Source organism: Phytophthora sojae (genome assembly GCF_000149755.1).
Source record: "Phytophthora sojae unplaced genomic scaffold PHYSOscaffold_5, whole genome shotgun sequence".
Classification (NCBI taxonomy): Eukaryota; Oomycota; class Peronosporomycetes; order Peronosporales; family Peronosporaceae; genus Phytophthora; species Phytophthora sojae.
This window is the reverse complement of record NW_009258119.1, coordinates 5,680,798-5,694,950: the sequence shown is the minus strand read 5'-3', so window position 1 is coordinate 5,694,950 and position 14,153 is coordinate 5,680,798. Positions and strand designations below refer to the sequence as shown.

General features: G+C 55.0%; 5 protein-coding genes across 5 annotated transcripts; 3 read left to right on the top strand and 2 right to left on the bottom strand.

The window, feature by feature from the left end:
• Window positions 1-36: 36 nt before the first annotated feature.
• On the top strand, window positions 37-1,266 carry PHYSODRAFT_316216 (hypothetical protein; the record flags this gene model as incomplete). The annotated part of the gene is made up of 3 exons (XM_009531596.1): window positions 37-210; window positions 259-1,144; window positions 1,214-1,266. The coding sequence occupies 3 exons, from the start codon at window positions 37-39 to the stop codon at window positions 1,264-1,266; spliced, it is 1,113 nt and encodes a 370-aa protein (XP_009529891.1).
• Window positions 1,267-1,405: 139 nt separating this feature from the next.
• PHYSODRAFT_508431 (hypothetical protein) lies at window positions 1,406-5,397 on the bottom strand (the record flags this gene model as incomplete). The annotated part of the gene is given in 11 exon segments (XM_009531595.1): window positions 1,406-1,663; window positions 1,745-1,981; window positions 2,042-2,329; window positions 2,392-2,748; window positions 2,924-3,235; window positions 3,281-3,364; window positions 3,381-3,556; window positions 3,608-3,798; window positions 3,864-4,396; window positions 4,476-5,054; window positions 5,143-5,397. 11 exon segments carry the CDS (start codon window positions 5,395-5,397, stop codon window positions 1,406-1,408), a joined length of 3,270 nt encoding a protein of 1,089 aa, XP_009529890.1.
• Window positions 5,398-6,382: 985 nt separating this feature from the next.
• Window positions 6,383-8,065, top strand: PHYSODRAFT_508564 (hypothetical protein; the record flags this gene model as incomplete). The annotated part of the gene is made up of 6 exons (XM_009531594.1): window positions 6,383-6,503; window positions 6,600-6,762; window positions 6,843-7,120; window positions 7,205-7,420; window positions 7,481-7,581; window positions 7,673-8,065. The coding sequence occupies 6 exons, from the start codon at window positions 6,383-6,385 to the stop codon at window positions 8,063-8,065; spliced, it is 1,272 nt and encodes a 423-aa protein (XP_009529889.1).
• Window positions 8,066-8,260: 195 nt separating this feature from the next.
• PHYSODRAFT_509910 (hypothetical protein) lies at window positions 8,261-10,084 on the top strand (the record flags this gene model as incomplete). The annotated part of the gene is made up of 5 exons (XM_009531593.1): window positions 8,261-8,428; window positions 8,510-8,592; window positions 8,666-9,040; window positions 9,127-9,569; window positions 9,675-10,084. 5 exons carry the CDS (start codon window positions 8,261-8,263, stop codon window positions 10,082-10,084), a joined length of 1,479 nt encoding a protein of 492 aa, XP_009529888.1.
• Window positions 10,085-10,417: 333 nt separating this feature from the next.
• On the bottom strand, window positions 10,418-14,023 carry PHYSODRAFT_250955 (hypothetical protein; the record flags this gene model as incomplete). Its single annotated transcript, XM_009531592.1, has 3 exons — window positions 10,418-10,473; window positions 10,563-11,013; window positions 11,093-14,023. The coding sequence occupies 3 exons, from the start codon at window positions 14,021-14,023 to the stop codon at window positions 10,418-10,420; spliced, it is 3,438 nt and encodes a 1,145-aa protein (XP_009529887.1).
• Window positions 14,024-14,153: the final 130 nt, after the last annotated feature.

Here is a 14,153-nt window from a genome sequence, read left to right as displayed (position 1 = left end):
TACATTTGCGCCAGTCAATCATCGACACAAAAAGCCATGGACGCCAGGGGCTCGGAGCTGCAGTGGCGCGACCTGCACCTGCTGCACGTGCACCGCGACACGCTGCGCTGCGCCTTCACGCGATGCATCGCCTGCTGCTACAAGATCGCGCTGCACAGCCGCCCGGGGCTGCTGCCCAACGTGCGCCCGGAGATGTGTCCGCGCATGGCCGCCGCCTCCAAGAAGTCGAGCGATGCTGACCAGGACACGCCCACGCAGGAGCCTACGGAGCAGCAGCAGCAGACGCAGACGCAGCACTGCGTGGGTCTGTTCGACGCCAAGCACGTGCAGCGCATCTTGACCGTGGGCGACGGCAACTTCTCGTACTCGCTGGCGCTCGCGCGCGCGCTGGGTCCCGACTCGGGCGTGACGCTGGTGGCCACGTCGCACGAGAGCAACAAGACGGTGCTGGAGACGTACCCGGACGGCGAGAAGATCCTCGCCGAGCTGAACGCCATGCCGCACGTGACGGTGCAGCACGAGGTGGACGCCACGGACGCCGAGCAGATGAAGCAGCTCGGACTCTTCGACCGCGTCATCTGGAACTTCCCGTGCGTGCGCGCGCCGCGCGGAGAGGACGGACAGAACCAGGAGATGGAGATGAACAAGCAGCTCCTGCACGGCTTCTTCGCCCACGTGGGGCAGATGCTCACGCCCACGGGTGAGGTGCACGTGACGCACAAGACCAAGGCGCCGTTCGGCCAGTGGGGCATCGAGAACATCGCCAAGACCAACAAGCTGCGTCACCAGCAGTCTGTCATCTTCGATCGGTGCCTGTACCCGGGCTACTCGAACAAGAAGGTGCTCTCGAAGGGCTCGTTCCCGATCTGGGACTCGCAGACGTTCATTTTCGTGCCGGAGGACCGCGCGCAGCCTGAGACGCCAGCTGAAGCTGAAGGCGCCGACGCCAAGGGTGCTGGAGACAAGGAGAACACCGTTCCTGTCGAGCCTGTCACGATGGACACCCTCAAGAAGATTTACTTGCTGTTGACCCCATCGCTTGATGACATGCTCGGGGGCAAGAAGAAGAGGAAGGGCTTCAACAACAACAAGGTTCCCAAGATTGTTAGCAAGCAGGATGGCGACAGCAGCAACAAGGGCAAGAGTGAATGCAACAACAACGATAACAACAAGAAGAACAAGGGCAACAACAAGCGCAAACACGCAGCTGCAGGCCACGCGAAGGGAGGCAAACAGTCGGGCAGGAAAAAGGGCCGCAGGTCATGATGATCTACGCCATCGGGATGTTCTCCATAGACGTTCAAACAATAGACTGCATAACATTTTTTGGTTCACTTTTTGCCTTAAAAAACATGCATGATCACCCAATACATTCATTCAGTGCCTTTACTTCCTGTTCGAGGGATCAGGAAATCCCCTTGTACTCTCGGTAGCGCTTCTGGATCCTTGTCGCCGCTCGCTCCAGCGTGTGCGCTCCGATCAAGATGAACAACCGATCGGTGCTCAGAATTTTGAGATCGGCCTTCGGTGTCGTGATGACAATGGGGAGTTCGACGTGGTTCGATGACCCCATTGCTTGAGTGGACATGCGGTAAATACCGATACAAATGCCCGAGTACGAAGACCCAGCGAATGAGTGGAAGACGTCTGCGTACGTACAAGCCTCCTAAAAACAAGCACAGAAATCAAACAAGTGAGTAAGATAAGTCCGTACGCACATGAAGTCAAACAATCTTGGACGTACTCGAAGAGCGCGCGGGACCGAGAAGGTGTGAATCACGCCTGTACAGCGAGGCCCTCCAACCAATTGACGAACAATCTTGTGAATCGACGGATTGAAGTACGTCTGCACGACCATGTTCTCGCACAGCTCAGGGTGGAGGATCCGGCCGGACATGTAGAGAGGCAGCCCAAAAATCTCCTTCTCCGATTTTTGCTCGGGCGCGTCGTGCTCCAGTATACTATCCCACAGGTTCAGCATCTCCAAGCCCGAGAAGTCCACTGCAATCCCGCTGCTTCCCCGTTCAGCGGTTGGCAACACCGTTTGGAGCTGGTTAAGCTGAAATGACATGCCCATAAACTTCGAGTTGGCCTCGTCAGCGAGCTCCGTCACAGCGAAGATCTTTGAAAAGTCCATCTTCAGTTCCACAAGCATCGTCGCGAAAATGGCCTCCGCATCGGCGATGCTTGACTCCAATTCAGCATCGTGCGCGGATTCAGAAATGATGGTGGTTTTCGCTCGCTTTCCTAGGACAACGACTGCGGCTGCAGCCTTGGCACCAGCGCGTTGCAAGTCTGAGTACACTAGAGGGCTTCCCCGCACGTAGTACTGTAGAATACACCCCGAGTTAGATTTACAGAGTAAACTGAACCCCATATTTGCGTACGTACCACATTTTTGAAAGGAGACAGCATCCGCATCAACGTAGGAGGTGGCTCGGCAGTATCTAGGATGGTAATCGGTGGCTGGCTGGTAGCATACGGGCTGCGGAGAGGCCAGATGAGCCACTGCAAGCTTTCGAGTGATTCTTCGCCCAAAAAGCTGCAGATCACGATGTGATCAGGGTGTAGGAGAATCTTGAGTGGAGGTGTTTTCAGAGTGTTGTTGACCGATGCAGATAGAGAATTCCGAGCCACATCCCCGCTGTGGTATCCAGCTTGACCTTGAGAAACCTCGTAGGGGTTGCCGCTCGTAATGGTGCGATTACAATTCCTGAAATTGAGAGCGATACTCTCCAGCGAGCGGTCCTGGTTTATAAAAGAAAAGAAGAAAGAAAAAAAAAATAAGTTAGATACCAGCAAATACACTTGGCAGGTACTCGCGATCGCACCAGAACAAGGGATCCAGTTCTTGACGTTGTCAGCTGACAAAGCGAGCACGTCAAGATAAAATGAGCTAAAAACACTTTTGATCAGTAAGGACCCGGGAACTTACTGGGCTGCGGCGCTTCATGGACTCGTAATTTGGGGTCATGTACGCGGTGTACGCTGTTAAGCTCCTGAGCTCGTCACAGGGTAGATCATCATCGTTGGTAGCAGTGAGCATCGGCTGATAAACGTCCCCGGTGGGGTTCATGAAGGTTGAAGTGCTGCCTGGGCGCCGCATGTCTTCGCGGGTCACTTCCTTTGGGCAGATTTTGTAGTTGAATACTTGATCGAGATCGTCAGCGATGCAATAACACTGGATCCACTCCGTCATGAGCAAACTTTCTCCCGGATTCAGCAGCACACGTGACTCGACGTTGTCGTTGATCCCTGAGTCTTCATCGGAGAACATGACCTCCACGCCGATCAGCAGGACGGTACCTGAGGTTTCTTTGAAAACCCTTATTGCGGCTTCAGCAAAGGTTAGCCCGGCGTATTTCTAGTTATGGCAATACAAGCAAACAGTTAGATTTCGGCAGTCTGCAGTCAGTTTGAAAGGCACGTGCCTTCGATAGGTGGATCAGGTACATCTCTTTTGCTGCGCCCGCGTAGTACTCCTTGATCCAGCTGCGCTCAGGCAGATCCTTCTCAGCAACATCGGTCGTCAGGATGTCGGCGCCCATAGATTTATCTTTGCCGATCACATTAAGTAGCGGAGTCGAGCTCTCGGTTGTGTCTTCACTTGTATCAACGGAGAGACTGGATCCAAGGTTCGACAGCATTGTCGAGATGCCGTTCGAGACCGCATTCTGAGCTAGAGACCCCATTTTGATGACATTTTCACAGATAATGTCGTCTGGGTGCACGCCAGCAGCCAGCATATGCCGAGCGTTCTCAGCACGAAGCACCATTACTAAAAAGCGCACGGATGACCTACAAGGGAAATAAGTCAGCACATTGAAACTGAGCCCAATGAGATAAAACAAATCATCACTCACCCCACGTAGCGCTTGGTTGCGAGCACACGCATGATATTCATGGCGTCCTCCGTCGCAGCATCGCCCGTGAGCTTGTCAGGAAACACAAATACCGCCCTAGCTTCCCGTGCCAAGGATCGTTCCAGATCTTCTGATCGTGTTGCGTTGCCGGCGACGTACGTGACTCGAGATGCGAAGATGGGGTCCCCCTTCAGCTTCGCGATAAGCGGCTTCGTAAACTTGGAATTCCGCTCACCGAGCACAACCGCGTGAAGCTGCTGCGTGTCGGTATCGCTCAGATGATCAGCGTGGAATAGTTCTCGCAGAATTGCCGACAGCTGAGCGAATGAAGGATTACCGATCACGAGCACGTGCTTGGAGTCGAGCTTGGGTGTGTACGGAGGGTTTCCAATCTGGCGCAACTTGTACAAGCTGATGAGGTTGTCAATCTCCATCGAGAACAAAATGATGCCCATGACAATGAACATAATGGCCAGGAGTCGACTGGGTACTGTTTGTGGTGCGTTGTCGCCGTAGCCGACCGTACCAAGTGTCTACAACAGGGAAAAATCAACACTTAGCATACTCTTGCGCAGCTTCAACCAATTCCAGGATACAAGTAAATGCACGTACCACAACAGTGAAGTAGAACGCAAACATGACGGACCAGGTTGCATCCGAGCACTCGCTAGACTCGACCCTTGTCACTGATCCGTCACTGCAGCTGTACAAGTGGGCAAAGCCGTTGTCGGTGAAGAAGGGCATTTCCCCAAGCGTCTCAAAGAAGAACATGATCGACGCGCCGACCATGATCATGAGTAGGATCTTGATGCCAAGTCGGACCATCATCCAGCCTTTCGTCGACCTCGGGACGTGTCTCTCCATCTCCAGGTAGCTCCGCAAGATAAACACCGGGCGCATGACGGAGAAGTCCAAGTACGTGCGCGTCCGCACGCCTCCAATGACCTTGACGGACCCAAAGCCCACGCCAAAGTTCGACGCAAGACACAGCAACTCCAGCAGCGTGAGGGGCGAGAAGCAGAAGAGAAGCTTGTACCGCGACGCGAGGAAGCGCACCACATCGTCCACGATGGCCACCGCGTAGAGCCCCAGCACCGTGTAGTAGGACCACTCCGTCACGTCGTACGAGTTGAGTCGCGACATGGTGAGCCCCAGGATGCCGAAGGACACGAGCAACTGCACCGGTCGGTTCTGCTCGAACAGTTAGTTCACAGCGAAGGGATCAGCTGACTGGTAGTGTACAGACAACAGGTATACTAGCATTGCAACTCGTTCGTACGATGATGGCGGCGGCGCGGGACGTGCGCGCCCATCGGCGGCAGTTGAGCGAGAAGCCGAGCTCGCCCTTGCGTAGGGACTTTCGCTGGCGGCGCGAGGCGGCCGTCCACAGCAGCGCGATGAGCACGAGGCCGGCGAGCAGGTAGGCTGCGTGCACCACCTGCTCCTGCGTGTGCGCCCAGTCGGCCACGCAGCGAGGCGTGCTCGTCGTGGTGAGGTTGGTCTCCTCGTTCTGGTTCACGCAGATCATCCCCATGGCCGCCGGCGGGATGCAGAGTGACGAATATCGGAGTGCGGACAGTCGTGAGTGCGGGTTGTGGGAAAGGTAAAAGCAGACGGTGCCGCGCTTTGTGGTGGTGGACTACAATTGAACGGGAGAGCTCCATCTCTGTGTCGGCGGCGGCACCGCGCTCCGCCGCCCTCGCAGAGGGCGTTTATTGCCTGCTCCACTAGCAACTTCACGTTGCGAGGTGTTGAGACGCAGACTCCAGTCACAAAGCTTTTATTGGGCGGACGCTATGAGCTCACAAGGACTTCCAAGTCCGAAGCGAGTTATTCCAGTCAGCCAGCATGTTCGTTCATGTTGGTGTAGTCGACCACCAGCTGCCGCCGCATGCACGACTGCTGCATCAATACTTTTCGCTTCGGAAAAGGGCAAGTGGTGCACTGGCAAGCCTAAATCCAGGAAAATGATAAGCCCACTGGAATCCATGCATCTACATGCTATGGTACTGCTAGAGCTTTCTTCAGCTAGCTACTGCGCCTACTTCCTACGAATGCAGTGAGATGTAGCGTTGAGACAGGTCAAGTCGCAAACACAAGAGAGTTCGCGCTTGGTTTAAAGTCGCCGTGATCGTGTCACTCGCTATTCCGTCGTACGACTTCTGCTTGCCCAAGGCTAAGTTGGCGAGCATACTTTTAATCCAACGGAGACACACAGAACATCGACATGTACCGAACACAAGAACAGGAGTTGTGCGCCTTCACCGATCAACTGAGGCTATCGACGGCAAATTCTGTTGTGTTGGCCTTGCTCGAGGCCTCAGCAAAAAAAACGGTTGGCTGATATCTCCCCCTTTCATTTGTATTCCAGGAAGACCTAGTTGACTACCAGGAAATTATGTGACCACCTAAGAGACGTTTCTATTGGTGTGATCTACAAATTGGCAGCGTTTCTAATGGTGTATCGTACACATTGGTACCGTTTCCTAGGTACCAGTAGGATTGATTTTCGAGCACAAATGGCGCCGACCGAAGCAGCAGCAACCAAGCGGCCGGCGGAGGAGCACCACGAGCCCGCCGTGAAGCGCGTCCGCTTCGCGTGCTCGGTATCCTCCAATGAAGCGACCTCACTCGCTATCGGTACGTGAGAATTGCAATTGCACCCCGCTGCTCCTCTCATATTGCAGCCTCTATTAACAGCTAGAGCTCTTCCTGCAGCAACCGACGCCGACCAAGTTGAAGCGCAGACGCTCGAGTGGTTCGCCCCCAAGTTCACGTACCACGCGTTCGGTACCGATGAAGCTGTCGATGGCTACGAAGGCCTCAAGATGTCGGTCGTTTTCAATGGATTCGACTTCCGCGCGCTGCTGGACGTCAAGTTCAAGGAGAAAGCGGACACGTACGATCTTCTGGCATTTGAGGCGTGTGCGTCTGCAGACTCCGGTCTCTAACGCTCTGTGGCTGCATTTGCGAGTGTAGGGCAGTGGATGTCGTTGCAAAGTTGAAGCCATCGCTGCCGGAAGGCTTCGTCCAGGATAAAGACGAGTTTGTTGCGGATCTGCGCAAGGCAGCGGCCGAGTTCGCCGGCCCGCCCGGCAAGCGCATCGAGACATATACTACCAAAGCTCGGGTAAAAGAGGGCGAGGAAATACAAGCAGATCGATACTTTGAGATCTATGAATGCAAGCTGGAGGACAACGAGCCAGCCCAGAAGCTTCTCGCCAACTTGCAGACGCTGTCGCTGTGGTTCGTCGAAGGTTGGTCGACCGATGAGTTTACAGCTTGTCGATGTTTGGTGACGCTAACTTTGCTCGCGATACGTTGTGTAATCGATGTCGTAGGAGCGGATGCTGTAGACGTCGCGGACCCGAGGTGGATTGTCTATCTGCTGTATGAACGTGCGGAGGCAGGGAGTGGGGCGTTCCGTCCTGTGGGGTTCATCACTGTCTTCAAGTTCTTCAACCCGCTCGGACGCAAAGCCGCATACTGTAAACCCGCCCAAAATGAGACGCACCGCATTTGCCAAGCTCTCATCTTCCCTACGTACCAGCGTCAAGGTAAGTGCATCTGAAGGTTGTGCCCGTGGAGTCACGCATCTAATTCAGCCGTACCTGCAGGGCACGCCGAGCGTCTGGTGCACTGCATCCACACGCAAGCTGTTGGAAACGATCATGTTTACGAGCTCACAGTAGAGGACCCCGTGCCCGCTTTCTCGAGTGTACGTAACCCCTCTGCAACGTGCCGATTATTTGCCTTCGGGTAGGCAAGATGTTTCGGCTCATGAATATCTCGGCGTTGTGTCCATGCAGCTACGCGACCTCGTGGACCTGAAGAACTGCGTCAAGCACGGCTTCTTCTCCTTGGCACCGGAGGACAGCGCAGACGCTGGTGGCACTGGGCGCGGGGCGCTAGCGCTGACGACCGCCGACATCCACGCCGTGCAGGAGAAGCTCAAGCTCACGCAGAAGCAGGTGCAGACCTGCTACGAGGCGCGCAAGCTCGCGTTCGTGGACCCGAGCGACGAGGCGCAGCTCAAGAAATTTCGGCTCGAGGTGAAGAAGCGGCTGTTCCGCCTGCACACGGAGGAATTGGACGGCATGGGCAGCGCCGAGCGGCGGAAGGCCTTCCTCGAGGCCGAGTATCAGCGTCTGGCAGCGCACTACGAGCAGATGGCTGCAAAAATTGGTCTCGCCAAAAATTAGACCAGTCTGATATTTGTGAATTCCAGCCAGTCGCGTAGCAGCTCCAATCTGATATTCGTTTTAGAGAACCAATGATAGAGCGTCAAGTGTGATGGAGAAATTTCGGTGTGCGTGCCAAGGAGTGGGGGAGCATCACGCAGCTCCATTACTGAACGCGCAGGAACTCGGCGCGAAGACTTGCGAGTGGCCTGCGAGATGAGCGGCACTCTGGACCCGACCGTGCAGTACGAGCTGCTGGATCGCATCGGCGGCGGCGCGTTCGGGCAGGTCTACAAGGCGCTAAACGTCCAGACGGACGAAGTGGTGGCCATCAAGATCATCGACCTCGAGTCCGCAGCCGACGAGATCGAAGACGTGCAGCAGGTGACGGCACAATTCCCTGTCAACGTGGAGGCGTTGAATTAATCTTAACCAATGACTGGCCTATGTGTGCGTTGTGTGGAGCAGGAGATCCACGTGTTGTCGCAGTGCTCATGCGACCAGCTCACGACGTACTCGGGCTCGTTCATTGCGGGGACCAAGCTCTGGTGGGTCACGCAGTGGTTGTTTCTCTCGTTTGGTAAGCTGAAGCATAAGCTGATAGATAAAATGGTTGTACAGGATCATCATGGAGTTTCTGTCGGGCGGCTCGGTGCTGGATATTATGCGCAATGGCCCCCTAGATGAGGCATTCATTGCGATTATCCTGCGGGAGCTGCTGAAGGGTCTGGAGTACCTGCACTCGGAGAAGAAGATCCACCGTGACATCAAGGCTGCGAATGTGCTGCTGAGCGGGGACGGTCACGTGAAACTCGCGGACTTCGGTGTCACGGGTCAGATTACAGAGACGATGACGAAGCGCAACACCGCTGTGGGCACGCCGTTCTGGATGGCACCCGAAGTCATCCAGGAGTCCGAGTACGATTTCAAGGCCGATATCTGGTCCCTGGGAATCACCGCGATCGAAATGGCCAAGGGAGCGCCTCCTCTTGCAGAGTACGTGGATTTTTTCGCTCTGAGAAACTCTTGCGTGTCGTGCTAACGTGGGTGGGGGGTTATTTTGATCTTGCTTTGAAAAACAGCATCCACCCCATGAAAGTGTTGTTTATGATCCCGACGATGGACCCGCCTGTGCTTGAAGGTACTTTCTCGTCCCGTTTCGTCGATTTCGTGTCTCGCTGCTTGCAAAAAGCTCCTCAGGATCGGCCCACTGCTTCTGAGTTACTACAGCACCCCTTCATTCGGTCTGCGAAGCATATTTCTCACCTCACGGAGCTTTTGGATCGGAATCAATTGGAAGACCAGCAACAGGGTCACCAAGGGGCCGCAGACACACAGACCCAGCAAAGCGGCTTCAGCAGTGGTCACTTTGAGAACGGATATGGCGGCCACTTGGACAGAACTTATCGCCCTCCCCTGAGTGGAGGCCGTGACGACACTCTACCGTCCTATGGACAAAGGGATAGCGGTAAACGCCATGCACGAGACGCGTCGGTGGGCAGCGGCTGGGACTTCAACACAATTCGTTTGTCGTCCACTAGCCTCCAGCAAGAAATGAAAGCTCAAGCTGAGGCTGCAGCTACTGCAGCAAATAACACTCGTGACGCTCATGATGACGAGCGTTTAGCAGATGCGTACTCGACCAACTCCAGTATTAACACAACGGCGACCGCAGCAGTCGATTCGATGTCGGCTTTGGCGGCCCCGCTCCACGAGATCGAAAACGAAGACGATGGCGGAGACGAAGACGAAGCATTCACCAACATTGTGAAACCGGCAATCAGCGACGTACTGGAGCGCGTTCTCAACCCGCCTAACATCGGGTTCATGTCACCATCGCATCGCGAGGCTGCAGAAGCTGCCACGGAGGTGCAAGAGGATATTCTCTTCGAGCTGCTGCACGTGTTTGACAACGTGAGCCAACACAAGGGCCTGCTCCGGCAAGTGCTGCGGAGTCTGGCTGAGTACACGAATGCAGCGATGCCTCTTATCACCTCAAGCGCAAATGGGAACGTTTCCCATCCCCCGAAGTCGTCATAGTTGTTTGCCACTACGTCCCATTTGCCTGGTCATCAGCTTACTACTTACAATCAAAGACTGCTTTGATATCGTCGGTTCAATTTCGTACTGGTACGTCGATATTGCGTAACTCACTGAATGAATGCACTACGAAGGTGATCTACGATCGATCACCAGGTTTCTCACTCTGCCCTCTATCTTCCTCTAAAAGAGCTTCCCTGCGCTCTTTTCTCGACGAACATCCCCTGCACTGCTTACTTCCAGACGCCTTGCTTCGACTTGCTGCTAGCTGCCCGCGCTGACAAGCTGGAAGTTGACCTTACTGACCTCGTTGAGCCCAAAGAGCTCGTGCGTTTACTGCTCTGGGGGCTGGGCTCTGTGCCGGTCACATTGCTCGCGGAGTTGCTGGACTGTAAACGGGAGCCCGCAGACTGACGAGCACCCGTGCGTATTTTGGTGATACGGCCAGCGCTTGAAGCTGGCGCGCTTGATGGTTCACCTGCGCCGCTGGCACTGTCATTTTCCTGCTGGTTGTTACCCGGTGTAGATGCTGGCCGTGAGCTCTTCGACTTCTTCATAGGCGGCGATGATACTGGCAAGCGAGGGATAAGTGACGAAGTGCTGCGCCTCCTAGCTTCTGTAAGCAGTTGGCGCAGCTTCTTGATCTCCTCCTCCCGTTCAAGCAGCAATTTCTGCTGCGCCTCTTGCTGCGACGTGGACACACGAGACTTGGCGCTCTGCTGTCGGAGCAAGCGTTGGGCAGCTTCGCGCTGCTCTGCTTCTTTTTGCTTCGTTTCACGTTCTGCCTTGAGCTGGCCACTAAGATCGTCCACGAGTCGCTTGAGCAGTTCGTTTTGTGTCTTCAGGCTTTCATTCTGTGTCTCCCACGACTTAAGCCGGCTCTGCAGCGCTGCCGACTGTTTTTCCGACTGGTTCTTCTGGTCGCGTTTCTGAAGGAGAGGAGGCACCGGAACTATTTCGTGAGAAAACATGCCTCCTCGAATGGAATGCAGACCGACAGCGACTTACCAGGGCAACCACAGACTGTTGTGACTGCATATACTTCCTCTTCGAAATTTGCATCTGCTGCTTCAAGGATTGTAGCTCGGCAAACGCCTTCTTCGCGGACAGTATATCCTTTTTGTTCTTCACAATCTGGTTCCTGCCGACCACGATATTGCGTACGCGCTCCGCCAGCTGAAGGGATCGGAAAGTCTCGCTGGCGTTCTCGATGGTCGGACCGACGTTTACAATCATCACCGTCTTGCACGATGAGTTCAACACATCCTGTAGCAAATACGTGAGTTTCGAGTTACGGTACGGCACGTGCGCCATCTTCTTATCCAGTGCCTCCATCACATCGGCAAGCGCCGAAAGCGACTTGTTGATGTGAGCCGCTTCGCGAAGCATAGCACCGCTAACGTTGCTCTTCTTCACACGCTCCGAACCGGCTAGATCCACAAGGTAGAGCTTGCCGCAGCCCTCTTCGTCAACCTCAGTGTCTGCCGAGTCCTTGTCACCGGCATCACCCTCAGGCCGGCGCTTCGATATTTGCACGATGACAATGCTGTGCGATCGACTGCTGTGCTGGTTTGAGTTAGTTTTACCAGTGACGCGATTGGTTTGGGCGTTGCGTAAGACATCAATTGTCTGCTGAGGAGAAGACACAGTCGCCATCGTTAAATCAGGAACGCAGATATCTCCAGTCGACGAATCGTGGCGAATTTCCAGAGCTTTCGGGTTGGTCGTGTTAATCAAATCGCGCAATGAGTCGTTGTAGATTTCCAGAACTCCCACCTGTACGTGGTAAACAGACGAGTCGGTAGCGGTATGCAGCCCGTTCATTTCATCGTCGCGGTCCTCGTTGTTCTCGGGTTCAGGTGTATAAATTGCGCCGCGCAGTTGGACCGACTGGAAGAGATGGCTGATAATCCGATAGTTCAGACCCGGATCGCTTGGAGTTCCTTCCATAGTGTATGTTTTACCCGAACCGGTTTGTCCGTACGCAAAAATGCATGCCTTGAAGCCATCTACAACAGACTGTGCAATAGGCTCCACTTCGCGGAAAACGTCGTTTTGTGTTTCTTCTGGGCCCAGAATTCGATCAAACGTGAACACTTTCCATGAACTGTTGTTGGCCAAGGCCTCCAAGTTGCCATTGCTGACGATTTGCCCGTCCGAATCGCTAGAAAACGAACGATCGGGACGGATATCCATAGCGGCCAAGTCCGACTGATTCACCACGTTAACTGCCATCTTCGATCCCCACGATTTTTCCAGCTCTTCGTTAATGACTGGTCGCACACGGCAGAACACTTGAATGTTACCACAAACGGTTTGAAGTCGGGAGAGCAATGACGCGTTACGAGTTCGTTCGGCGAGATACTTCCGGGCAAGCTGCTCGGGCGTGAAGTTGACTTGCAGCACGTCAGCTGAAACGCGCTTAGCGGGTACGACACTTGATGCCATTCCTTCTTGGTTTCTCAGCCTCGCGTTCTCTGCCGAAAGAGAGTTCAATGACGTTCGCATAGTCTGAATTTCCATCATTAGACGCTTTGACTCAGCCATTTCCTTGTCAGAAACTGACGACACAGTGGAGGCTGTCGATACTGCAGAAGCTCGCTCGAGCTCTGAGGTCCTCTTGGTCGCTTCATCCAGTTGCTTCTGGAGATCTAAGTTCAAGCTATGCAGCTCCTCCACTTCTCTGCGGTTTTGAGATATTTCGCCCTTGCCAAATTGCAGCTTGCTTTCTAGCTCCCGGCGTTCCTGCTTGCTTTCCTCGAGGTTTCTCGTCAGAGTCTCGATTTGATCCTTCAATTCGTCAACAGCCTCGCCGCCTTGCTCCAACTGGGCCTTCAGCTGGCGTTCACTCTCAGTCAAATCATCACACTGCGCCCTCACCGTTTCCAGCTCCTCCTTCAAAGTACTCATTTCCTTCTCCTTCTCCTCCAGCTCGCTGCGCATATTCTCGCGTTCAGTTGTAAGCTCGATGCCTCCGTCGTTGACTGTAGCCATCTCGGATTGCAGCTTCAGCAGAGACTCGCGCAGCTCTTCGATTTGCTCGTCGCGAGTACGAATATCCTGGGACTTCTCAATCAGTTCGTCCGTCATCTCCGTCATCTCAGCCTCCATCGCCTCCATGTGAGCAAGACTATCGCGGAGCTGCTGGGCCTCGGCCTCAGCGGCTGCTCGGGCGTCCGTCTCGTCCTGCACACGCGAAGACAGAGCTTCAATCTCCTCACGCAGCGACTCAATCAGCACCTCACGACTAATCTCGTCGCGCTCGTGCGCCGTTGAGTGACGAAGCGAGTTCTCGTTGTAGGTCGAGTCGTAATCGTCGTCATCTTCCTCCGACTGGCTCCGCGTCGTGGCCATGCTGTCGTTCCCTGAGAACGTGTCCGACGCCACCGTCGCGTCCTCGTACTTTTGCTGTAGCGCGTACAGCTCCGACTTGAGGTCCATGATCTCGGTGCGGAAGCGCTCCGTAGCGAGCTCGTGCTCACGCTGCAGCTCCTCCTGGTCGCTGAGCAGGAACACCTTCTCCTCCATCTCGCGCTCCATCTTGTGGCGCAGGTCAGACTCTGTGGCCTGCAGGACGCGCACCTGCGTCTCCAGGTCATCCTGCTGCTGCTCCAGCTTGCGACAGGCCGCTGTAGAGGCTTCCAGCTCCGCGCGCGTGGCCTGCAGCTCGTCCTCGAACTTGCGCGTCTGGTCCAGCGCCTCCTCAAGCTTGCTGCGCGCGAGCTGCAGGTCGCGGTCGAGGTACTGGTTCTTGTTGAGCAGGTGGGAGTTGCGCTTCTCCACGCGGGACAGCTCCTGCTCCAGCTCCTGCTCCAGCTCGTGGCTGGACTGCGTGTACTCGTCGAACTCGTCCTGCATCTGCTTGAGCTCCTGCGTCTTCTTGCGCAGCTCCTCGCGCAGGAACACGACGCTCTCCTCATCCTCCGACCCGCTCTCCATGGCGGCGGGCGGGGGCCTCTTCTTGTGAACGCGACTGTGGCTTGAGACGAGAGCCTCACCTTCCCCCCAGACGGCAGAGGGGTGTAAAGGAGAAGCTTGCTGTTGCTCCCTACTTTCGTAATGTTTGTGT